General features: G+C 36.1%; 1 protein-coding gene across 1 annotated transcript in view; it reads right to left on the reverse strand.

Annotated features, from left to right (window-relative positions):
- Positions 1-622: 622 nt before the first annotated feature.
- Positions 623-12004, reverse strand: part of SNAP91 (synaptosomal-associated protein, 91kDa) — a 179686-nt gene continuing 168304 nt past the window's right edge. Inside the window, exons 27-30 of the mRNA XM_012001209.1 lie at positions 8540-8623; positions 7788-7892; positions 3885-3987; positions 623-2026 (exon numbers count right to left, since the gene is read on the reverse strand). Coding sequence (XP_011856599.1) covers positions 3895-3987; positions 7788-7892; positions 8540-8623 — 282 coding nt within the window. The 3' untranslated portion in view covers positions 623-2026; positions 3885-3894. The remainder of the gene's footprint in view (positions 2027-3884; positions 3988-7787; positions 7893-8539; positions 8624-12004) is intronic.

Raw genomic sequence — 12004 nt, forward strand, 5'->3', positions numbered from 1 at the left:
AAATAATATATGATTAAAATGTAATCTATAAAATTCATATTACATACTTGGATAGTAGCTGCTGAAAGTTAGTTCTCAAGACACACATCTTAGGTAACTAAGGGAAAGGAAGTTTTAAAATAGAAATAAGAATATGTCTCACTAAAGAAATTCTTCTATTTGAGACTGGACTACTTTTTGAGACATAACAATCTAGTTGTAGGCATAATGTCACTAATTTTATCAACACAGGCTAATCTAGGTATTGTGTGAGAGTATACATGTATGCCAGTGTGTCAGTACACTGTAAGCTACCTAAAGTCATATTATTCTTCAACTTTCATGGCTAATTCTCATAAAAATGATTACAAGACTTTAATTGCACATTTTAAAAGAAAGTTCACCCTAAAAATACATATACATCTTGAAACATGGAATTTCAACTCATTTGGCAGCAGCTATGGAGACCCAAGTTTAATGAAAGCTTGTTAAAATTGCTTTTTCCTTGTTTTTAATTTTTTGTAAAATAATCAAAACTCTATTGGCATGACAGCATTTTAAAATATTCAATATTATGTCTGCTGTGTGTGTCATTTGAAACAGACCTTTTTCCCAAAACATAATCAAAGAGAGAAGGGTTATGTTTGCATTTCTTTGTTCAAGGTGTTTATTGCATCTCAGAGGGCATACATGCACTGGGTTTTTAAACTGAAATACAAAGAAAGCCATTTTGAAATTGGTCTTAGGTAATTTTTCCCCATTACAGTGTATGTTATCCCCACAGTAAATTCAGATACAACCACTTTTAAATGGTACCATACATCTATTAAATAATTTGAAAAATAGGCAAACACCTTTCCAACCCAATATGCTTTTATGAAGAGCTGCCAAGCCACTAGCAACACTGATCAACAGTGACCTCATTTGTGCATCAAAATCTTAAGCCAAGCCATCAGCACAGACAGTATGACGACAAATTAAAACTTAAAGAATACAGTATGTACAGTAAAAGATACAATTCTCTGAATTAGTTTAAATCCTAATCACAATGTTACAACAAAACCTACTTTGAGCTCAATTGAAGGATGGAAGAACACTAGTCTACAAAACACACAAAGAAATACTAAATTAACAGATGTACCAAAAACCCACAGTAAAGTAAAAATATCTGCAGTAATATCTTTAAATTACAGATATACCTTGGGGTGCCTTCAGAATAACTTGAATAGTACCTCTCTAACTGCATTTTCATGAACGTGATACAAACAGACTCTTTACTTTTCAGTGCATTTAATCAAGAATGAATAAATAGGTCAATTTAGATGCAAAACCTGTCAAATATAATTAAAATATATATATTTTAATATAGCAGTGATAAATAGGGGATTCTTCCCATATGATTTTTCATTCTTGATAAGGTAGTTTCAAAGAGAAGTATTTATTATGGACGTTAACCTTTATATTTTTTAAAATAAAATTTCTTAACATATACAGTGCCACAAAAATAAACATTTCTCACAACAGTTGAAGTTCTTGTGATTGGAAAAATGTACTCCACACTGAAAAAAGTTTTGTATATTTATGAGTGTTTTCCTTATTATCTGATTTTATCGCACTACGCTTGTAACAGATACAGAAGAAAAGATAATTTATGGGAAGAGTTTCGGGTTTGTTCGAAAGTTATATGTACATTGAAACCTTCAAAAACACAGACACATCTTTCCAAATAGCTCACCACACAACAGCTGCATCATCTGTCCTCAGGCGAAGTCCAGAAAAGCACTAAAGGCATCAGTAACATCCATTCATTGTTTACATCGTACAATACACAAATAATCCAAATACACTACAATTTCGAGAGTAGGGATAACAGCTAAGGTAGTACACATTCCTAATGTTCACTTTCACGGCTGTGCTACACATTTTGGAAGAGAAGTTATGAGTAAGCATTGGGTTTGGTACTGGTGGCTCCCTTTGAAACTGAGCATCAATCTCATTTGAAGTCTCCAAATTCATTTATTTTCCTATTCAGTCACAAAAATTGCAGCTGTAAAGAAAACAAGAATTAGAATTAGAAAAAAAGAGTATTACATAGTCCTCAAACATTTTACCTCCCTTGCAATTTTACTTCACAGTTTCTGCAAACAACTTTTACATAAAAAGGTCTCTGCATGGACAAATTCACATTTACATACTTTTCACGGCTTTTTAAAACAAGCTTAACATTTTTAAAATTTAGCCAGAAATTAAAAAAAAAAACTTTTGAGGTATAGTTTCATTTTAATAATTATATCAACAAAAATTTGAAATTTAGACACATATTAAAAATTTTAGTAGCAGGACATTCGGTATAGCATTCAGTATCTAAGAGCAGCTAACCTTTAAAAACGTCAGCCAAAGCAAAAGGGGGCATGGCCATGACCTTACATTATTTTTTCATGTATTCAGTTATGGTGTTCAATGAGTCACTTACTAAACAGCTGAACCAGTGACAGAATAGAAGAGAACGGAGAGATCCCTGGTGACTCAATGCCTTTTCTCAGCCACTTCCCACTCATCTCCTTGGCTAATTCATGCATCATTCATTTCTGCTGGAAACATTTGTGGGGTCTTAAGTCTTAGCCGCATAGATAACTCTTCATAAAATAGTCATTCTCTCTGTGTGTCTGTCTTTATCTGGCTCTGTCTCTGTCTCTCTTTCTCTGTCTCTCTCTCTCTCTCTCTCTCTCTCTCTCTCAGGTAAGGACTGTCTCAAGCATATCTGTTTCCTGTACTTATCAAAGTTCCAGGCATATGATTAGAGCAACATTTATTAAGAGGTGAATACAGGCTGCTCTATGCAGTTTCCTTGGTCACTCCTGAAAGTTATTAAGTGTTCATTGTCTCACTTATGTCTACATTAGCCAATCTAAAGTGTAATAGAAAAGTTGGGCATAAGGAGAGTTTACCTGACTGAGATGTCAATACCTTAAAATAATACATCATTAATCTTGTATATTAAAAAAAAATCAAGAATCCACAAAGATCTTAGTAGGCATTAGTGAAGGTTTTTAAGAAATATATGTAGCACAGTAGGTGCATACTGAAAACAACACTGGACAGAAGTCCAAAAACACTGAGTTCTTCCTTGTGGGACACTGGGCAAATTCCTTAATGCCCAAGGATCACTTCTTTTGGCTGTGAAATGGAGACAAAAAATTTCTGGCTAGTTTATCTCACATGATTGATCTCCTACTAAGAAGTGGATGTGAAAAGTACCATGTAAATTATGTTCGTCCATTCAGCAAGGATTTGTTGAGAACCTACCCACTGTGTTAGGTGCTGGGGTCAATAGTGAACATTTTTCCTTCATTAGTTTCCTTCCATAACTTCAGCATGACTCATTTCATAAATTATGTGAAATTTGTGAAATTTAAAACTTGAACATTAGAAATTTAAAATTCTGCTTGAATGCAGAAATGTAAAGAGTAATAATCTAAGCTTTATGGGGCACAAGAAGGATAAGCAAAATAAAAATACAATTATGCAGTCAAACACATTCTTAGATGATTTCTAAATGCAATAGTATAAATGTTGACTTTCTATAAATTCCAGTCATCATGTAATAAAGTGGCAATTTTCTAATTTACCAAGTAGCTTGGGCACCTTTTTGCTTTATTAAAGCTAATCGTTGTGCTTTCCAGGATAAGGACAATTTGGAGGTTACTTGTCCTCCCAGTTACATAAATTAAGACTTTAAAAAATTCTTAAAGATAGCTTTTAATATCTTTAATAAATTATTTTAATAAATTATTACTATTACATACAGCTATTCAACACGCAGAAATAATGAATACCTCTTGAAATAGCTAAGCATTATACAGCTCATTATTACAAGCCTACAGGAAAAGCTCAGTATTAGATACCTTAAATTGTTTACAAGAAATCCTTGATGTTAAGATCCGCTAATGGGTCCTTTGCTGGAGGTTTCTTGGGACTCTGAGTGGCAGGTGTAGGGCTTGGAGAAAGCTAATGGGAAAAAGACAGCCCCAAAGAGCAGGAATAAAAAGGAGAGGGGGTGAGAGAGAGAGAGAGAGAGAGACAGAGAGAAAGAGAGAGAGAGAGAGAGAGAAAAGCATTAGGCAGAACACATATCAAAGAAAACAAACATGCAGAAGATTAGATGGTTAAAGGCTTATAAAATCTACTTGTTCTACATAGTCACAGAGTTGTGTTTAATTCTGGACTGGTAAAATATACTTCAACTGATATTTGGCTTTCTTGAACTTCTCTGACATCGGATTTAGCCAAAGTAAAATTTAGGGACTCCAGTAGAACAATATGGATATGACTTAGGGAAGATGTGAAAAACTAGTAACATAAAGATACTATGAACAAACAGTAAAACAAACAAACAAACAACTGTTTTCTCTATACAAAAGCATTTTTACTTTGAGTCATTAGTACCTCTAAACTAATAAAGCAATTTAAATGGCTTTTCTTATAGTGAGAGTGAATTTGAAGGAAAAATAGGAAACAGTTTACAGAAAGCTATTTAAGAAATTACTTACACTTATTAGCTAAATACACTAGAATTTCATATACATTTTTTTAAGTGAAAATCAGTCAAGTTTGAGGGCACTGTTTGTTTCACATGACCAAATAGTTTCCTAGTAGTGAATGCCACTAAATTCTAATGCAATCTATTCAGCTCTCAGAGAAGGCTAAAACTTATTATTAAATACAATAGGAAAGAATCATATTGGACTTGCAGCAAAAGTAACAAATAATTAACTTGCCTCATTTCTGTTTAACCAGAATCTAAATTATTTTTTCATTGTGTCACAGATACAACTTCTGGGAGCTGACTTTTACAGGACACAAGGTCTTGAAAAATCTCATGTAGTCTATAGAGTAATAGTTGACATCTAGGCTTTGCGTCTAATTAATCTCCTATGCTTGTAGTAACATGCTGGGACTGTGGGGCAGTGATGTATATTTTTATTAGTTCAGCAAACAGAGTTCCAGAAGTGTGGATTTTGAGCTTTGGTCCTATGTCCAGAAACTACTGACTAATTATATTATCTATTTGTCAAATTTCCATGTTTAAAACTGGAACATGGGCTGGGTGTGATGACTCATATCTGTAAAATTCCAGCACTTTGGGAGGCCGAGGCAGGAGGATCACTTGAGGCCAGGAGTTTGAGACCAGCCTCGGCAACAAGGCGAGGCCTCATCTCTACAAAAAGTAAAAAAAAAAATTAGCTGGGTGCAGTGGCTTGCACCTGTGGTCCCAGCTACTCAAGAGGCTGAGGTGAGAGATCCCTGGGGCCTGGGAGTTCAAGGCTGCAGTGAGCTATGAGTGCACCACTGCACTTCAGCCTGGGCAACAGAGTGAGACCCTATCTCAAACAAACAAACAAACAAACAAATAACAACAAAAAACCTGGGATCTGCTTCATAGAAATATAAAAAAAAAAATGTAAGACTTGAAGTTCCTTAGACCAACTCAAAGATTGGTCCATTATTGATAATTAGGTGAGATGACGATATCATACCAACCAATGAAAAAATGCTAGGATAGTCCTGGCATCAGTAATAAAAAAACTACTTTGCTTTCTGAAGCTACCAACTCAACATTTATTTTATTATCTAGTAAAATTATGCTTCTCCTCTGATATAGGAAATATAATCTAAAAACTACATAAATATGATGTATCATTACCTGGCTTATTATGAATTCAATTACTGATTAAAACAATGTATTTCCATGATACTATCTATCTTTTATTTTCATTCTTCTAATTAAGTAAATTGTTGCTAACATTGGTATTACACAAGAAAAACAACTGCCTTAAGTAATGAAATTATATTCATTTATTTCTGAAGCTTTCAATATATCAAACACAATAAGGTTAAAAGAAATCTCAGTAACATTGCTCCAAGTTCATAATAACAGAAATATTTCTTTTATTCAAAAAGATGATAGTCATGGATCTATTCAAACATCAAGGAAACATTTATGATAAATGAGATCCCTTAGAATTTAAGTATATCTAAGTTACACTTAACCGCAACCATTATACCGAAAACCTTCCTCACTGTCCCCAAAAACAACACTACACAGGGTTCAGTAGTCTTCAGGTAGACTAGAAAATTTCTCCTGAAGCCAGTTATGGCCAGTAATAGCCATGAAGGCTAGGGCTTCTCACGTTCTAAATTTCTGTCTTTCAACATCCACCATTCTTTCTCTTGGTCCCTGTTGCTTTTGAGGGGCAAAGTGAAGAAGCTGAAAGGAAATCTTGGTAACAGGTCCATGGATTTAGAGATGCATCAAGGAAGCAAAAGGGATTAAGGTATACTCAGAAAGTTCACAGCAGGTATTCCACAGATAAGACAGTATAAATACTGATTTGATAAGTTAAAAATAGTATAGGACTGAAAACATTTACTCATAGCATTAAAATATATTTGAGCTATTTGGTCTAGTTTGTAAAGCATGCTGCTACCAAAGTAGTAATTTGGTGTCCTGACTCCATCCAAGTCAATTTCTCATGAGGAAAACTTCTTTGGTTTGACATGTACCATCACCTCAGCCAGACAATTTAAAAGAGGAATCAGGAAAGCATGATTCATCACTAAGACTAGCACCTCTAGCAGCAAAACGGTTCAACAAAGTGTAATATATTTTGTCATTTTTGAAGAGGAAGTAGCACAGTGTGTAGTAAGGAATTTAGCTTTACCTAAACTGAGGTTTTTCCTTTTCCCAGAAAGGTAACCTCTAAATCCTTCTAATTTCCCAAATGGTAGGTGTGTCTTTGTTATTCAAGGTGGGCTCCAGGAACACCTGACAGTTTATGCTAACAAGGTGACTCAAGAGTGGAGGCAGAAAGCCCAACCATGTGATTTTAGGGCTGGGTCTTTGGGCCGCATGAAACCAGTCTGATCTTCAGAGGGGAACAGGGGTTGAAGATTGAATTCCACAAAATGGGTAACAATTCAACCAACCAATCCTACATAATGAAGCATCAATAAATGCTGGATGCTGAAGCTCAGGTGAGCTTGCGATACTGCATGTGTACTGTCACACGATGATGCCCGGAGAAGAACCCACCTCTGAGGACAAAGAAGCTTCATGTTTAGAACTTTCCCAGATGATGTTTATGTATCTTTTCCTATAACTGGATCTAATTTGTATCCTTTTACTACAATAAAACTCTTATAAGTTTAGTGCTTTCCTGAGTTCTGTGAATCATTCTAGGAAACTGCTTAACCTGAGGGTGGCCATGGAAAAACCTCGAATTTGTAGTCAGCTAGTCTGAAGTGGGGGTGGCCCCGAGGACTCACAAATGTGTGCTTTTTTTCTGGAGTGAGGAGATTCTAAAAGGGACTATTCTCACAGACTATGCAGTTTGGCAAACTTATTGCAGTTAGTGTCACGAGTCTTGGGCAGACATGGCAGTCTGGAGGACTGTGCTGCCAACCTTTCTGGCTAACACTGGGAACACATGCTAAAACTACAGACTAGAAGCACCCACTTCTCTGGGACAAATGCCTTGGATGCCCTGAATATCTGGATGTTCTCAGGAACCAATTTGAATTAAGTAGGAAGACAATGGAGGGATCTTTAGACAGTAAGTTATTTCCATCATTTTTTCCCCCAAATCTCACACTTTTGCAGATCTGTCTTCCATGCTCCCTTTACTTCTGAAGCAACAGGTATGAGAATTACATTAGGTAAAAACACTTTTTAAACAGTTTGCTACACCAATGTTTTATACTTATTAGTTAATGTCACTGGCTGGTTTGTGGACATTGAACAAACTGACCTGCGTGCCAGGTACAGCAGCAGCTCCAAAGGGCGGCCTCATCATGGGCTGTGCAAACATGACTGGCTGCTGAGGCATCATGGGCATGCCTGTCCCAGCAGGAGGCTGAGGAGGAAGAATGGAGAGTGGTTCAGAGCATGAGTGGAACCCACTAGGGCACTATCCTGACATTTATTGCTTTTATGTACTTCTGACAATATATGAGGAATGCAGGACTACGAGGAAGTATAATTTGTAATTCTAACTAGGGATAATGTGAGGCTGTACTATGAGGGAGAGAGTCGCTAAGGTGGGTGGGTAGCATAAGCCTGGTTGGCCACATGGTATCCTCATCCTAACCGAACTTTATTGTTGTTTATTCATCTTCTCTAAGCATAATTCTTGGAGAGATAAAAATTTGTTTCTTTATGAAAGATGGTCCTAAAATTGGCTGGTAAAATTGGTGAATAAACAGTCCTAGTATAATAATTAAGGGTTGATTTTGATGATGGGCTAAAGCTATTTGTAAATATTCTAGTAAAAATGATATAACAATGTACTATAGAAATTAATTTGATGGTAGAACATATTTTATGACTGATTTTGTCATTTCATGTGTAGACTACTTAAGGTTTAAAGCAGATGACAACTTTTTAAGTTTTATTTACTATGTTTTGGGAAGAATTATATTCTGTAGGAACACTTACTAATTTGGGATCTGGCAAATAATTTAGAAATGTCGATTACAATTTTTAGCATAGGTCATCACTCACCATTCCAAATCCTGCTCCAGGTTGTCCAACCGATGGGGCCCCGGCAACAGGAGGAACTGAACTGGTTGGAGGTACAGCTCCTTGCTACACAGATAGACAGACAGACATACACATACAAATAACACAAAAACACACAAAACAAACAAAAAGAACAATATAATTTGGTTATTGTTTATTTATTTTAAAGATGGGGTATCACTCCATTGCCCAGGCTGGAGTACAATGGCATGATCACAGCTCACTGCAGCCTTGAACTCCTGGGCTCAAGCAATTCTCCCACCTCAGCCTCCTGAATAGCTGGGACCACGGGCACATGCCACCATGGCTGACCAAGTTTTAAAAATTTTTTGTAGAGATGGGTCATGCTATGCTGCCTAGGCTGGTCTCAAGCTCCTGGCCTCAAGCAACCCTCCTGCCTTGGCCTCCCAAAATGCTGGATTACAGGCAAGAGCCACTGTACCCAGCTGAACATAATTTGGTTTTAAAATGACAGAATTTTAAAATGAATGCATGTCAAATATGTATGAGTGGATATGTAAAGAAAATCTCAAATTTCAGTTTTAAATTTAAAAAGGAAAATGGTTTTAGCACCACATCAATGATATAAACAAGATTACTGACTTGATGTTCTCTGTTACAGTGTCATTTGGACTTGCTGGCTTGCAATTTGCTCACAACATTGGACTTTCTCTCTATCTTTTTAGACCCATCCTCACTGGAAATGAGTCAAACTTCCCTAAGCTTGTCTTTTCCTATCATCATATCCTCTAACGGTATTGGGTTAGACATTTGAGAATTGTTCTAATCTTTCTATATGGCTCCAATTTATATTAAGCAAGGTTTACAGGTGGATGTGGTGGCTCATGCCTGTAATCCCAGCATATTAGTGGCATTCACTACTAGGAAACTATTTGGTCATGTGAAACAAACAGTGCCCTCAAACTTGACTGATTTTCACTTAAAAGAATGTATATGAAATTCTAGTGTATTTAGCTAATAAGTGTAAGTAATTTCTTAAATAGCTTTCTGCAAACTGTTTCCTATTTTTCCTTCAAATTCACTCTCACTATAAGAAAAGCCATTTAAATTGCTTTATTAGTTTAGAGGTACTAATGACTCAAAGTAAAAATGCTTTTGTATAGAGAAAACAGTTGTTTGTTTGTTTGTTTTACTGTTTGTTCATAGTATCTTTATGTTACTAGTTTTTCACATCTTCCCTAAGTCATATCCATATTGTTCTACTGGAGTCCCTAAATTTTACTTTGGCTAAATCCAATGTCAGAGAAGTTCAAGAAAGCCAAATATCAGTTGACGTGTATTTTACACTTATATTAGGAGGCCGAGGCAGGAGAATCACTTGAGGCCAGGAGTTTAGGAACAGCAACACAGCAGTATGCACAATGTAGCAAGAACCCATCTCAACAAAAAAAATTTTAAAAGTTAGGTGGGCCTAATTTTTGGTGGTGTGTGCCTGTAGTCTTAGCTACTCAGGAGGCTGAGGTGGGAGGATAGCTTTAGCTTAGAGCTTGAGAATGCAGTGAGTTGTGATAGCACCACTGTACTTCAGCCTGTGTGACAAAGTGAGACCCTGTCTCTAAAAAAACATCAATAACAACAAAAACCTTCCATCAAAGAAAAAATCCAGAACTAGATATCTTCATTGGTGAATTCTACCAAATATATAAAGAATTAATATCAATTCTTCTCAAGCTTTTCAAAATAAAGGTAACACTTTTTAACCATTCTTTGATGCCAGTATTACCCTGACACCAAAGCTAGACAAAGATATCACAAACAAAAGAAAACTACAGCGCAATATTCCTTATGAATGTTGATGAAAAAATTCTCAACAAAATGCTAGCACACTGGATCCAGGAGCATATTAAAAGATTATACACCATGACCAGGTTTTACCCAGGAATGCAAGGTTGGTTTAATATATGAAAATTAACACATGCAATACACCATATTAATAGAATAAAATAAAAAATTACATGATTATAGTTAACTCCTATAATTTATGTTACCTCAGCATCTATTTAGGATACACCTTTAATTTTCTCATATCAGAAGCAGGGCTTAGTCACTCTTGACACAGTTTCTAGTTCTCTGCCTCCTCCCAGTTCCTTCAGGTGGTCATCTAGATATCTGCTTCATACCAACACCTTCCCTATGGGATAGCTAGATACAACCTACTTGATTTACCCCACTGTCCCCCACACTCTGCAGAGCTAACTGTACAGATATGCCACAACAACCAACTCTCAGTCACAGCGTCATTCCATGGAACTTGTGCCTGCTTGCTGTAAACCTACCAATTAAATTCCTGTGGAAAATCTGCTTGGGTGATATACTAGACCCCAATAAAGGCCTTGGCCCACAGATCCCTCACTCTCACTCTCTTTTGCTCCTACCCACTGGTTGAACACATGTGTCCTGGATGGCTCCCCACTTCCCTTTGGCATGTTGCCCTCTTCTCCCTGGAATCTGTAAGTTTTATTACTTACAGATTCTGTAATTTCATGTGTTTTATTGTATGCCTCCTCTGTGTCTCACTTGACAGACACCTAACTTCTTTGAAGGTCAAGTTCTCTTAGAGAGTGGCTATGTTGGTAGAAATAACACAGTTTAGACAAGAGCCACAAGGGCATTTGCCAGTATAAACAAGCTTCCTGTGACAGAGACATCTTAGACATGAGGCTTCCACCACAATAAAGAAGTATCCCATGAAAGGCACATTGTAAACAGCAACCTGCTTTTGAGGCCTGTCAGGGCAGGGTTAGAGTTTGCAGCCACTTTCCTAAGACAGACCTGAAAAACGAATAAGGGAAAATCACAACAATGATCATATCAATAGATGTAGAAAAGCATTTGACAAAGTCCAACAGCTTTTCATGACAAAAAGTACTCAACAAACTAGAAATAGCACGGAAATTCCTCAACCTGATAAAGGGTATCTGCAAAAAGCCCACAGCTAACATCATACTTAGTGACTGAAAAAAAAATGACTGAAAGCTTTCTACCTAAGAATAAGACAAGGAGGTTCTGAAAGTTCTAAGTCAGGGCAGTTAGCAGGAAAAAGCAAGAAATGGCATCCAGGTGGGAAAGAAAGAATGAAACTATCTTTATTCATTGATGACACAATCTTTTTATATACAGAAATCCCTAAAGAATCCATATACAACAAAACTATCAAAGCTAATAAACATGTTCTTCAAAGTTGCAGGATATAAGACCAATATACAAAACTCAGTGCAGTGTTCCTGTGGAACTAGCAATGAACAATTGAAAAATGTAATTATGAAAACAGTTCTACTTATAATAGCATCAACAATAAAATATTAAAAAATAAATTTAACAGAAATATGAGACTTGAACACTGCAACTATAGAACATTGTTGAAAGAAATTAAATAAGATCTAAACAAATGGAAAGACACCCTTTGTTCATGGGTTGGAAGACTTA

Source organism: Mandrillus leucophaeus, unplaced genomic scaffold, assembly GCF_000951045.1.
Source record: "Mandrillus leucophaeus isolate KB7577 unplaced genomic scaffold, Mleu.le_1.0 Scaffold652, whole genome shotgun sequence".
In the NCBI taxonomy this organism is placed as follows: domain Eukaryota; kingdom Metazoa; phylum Chordata; class Mammalia; order Primates; family Cercopithecidae; genus Mandrillus; species Mandrillus leucophaeus.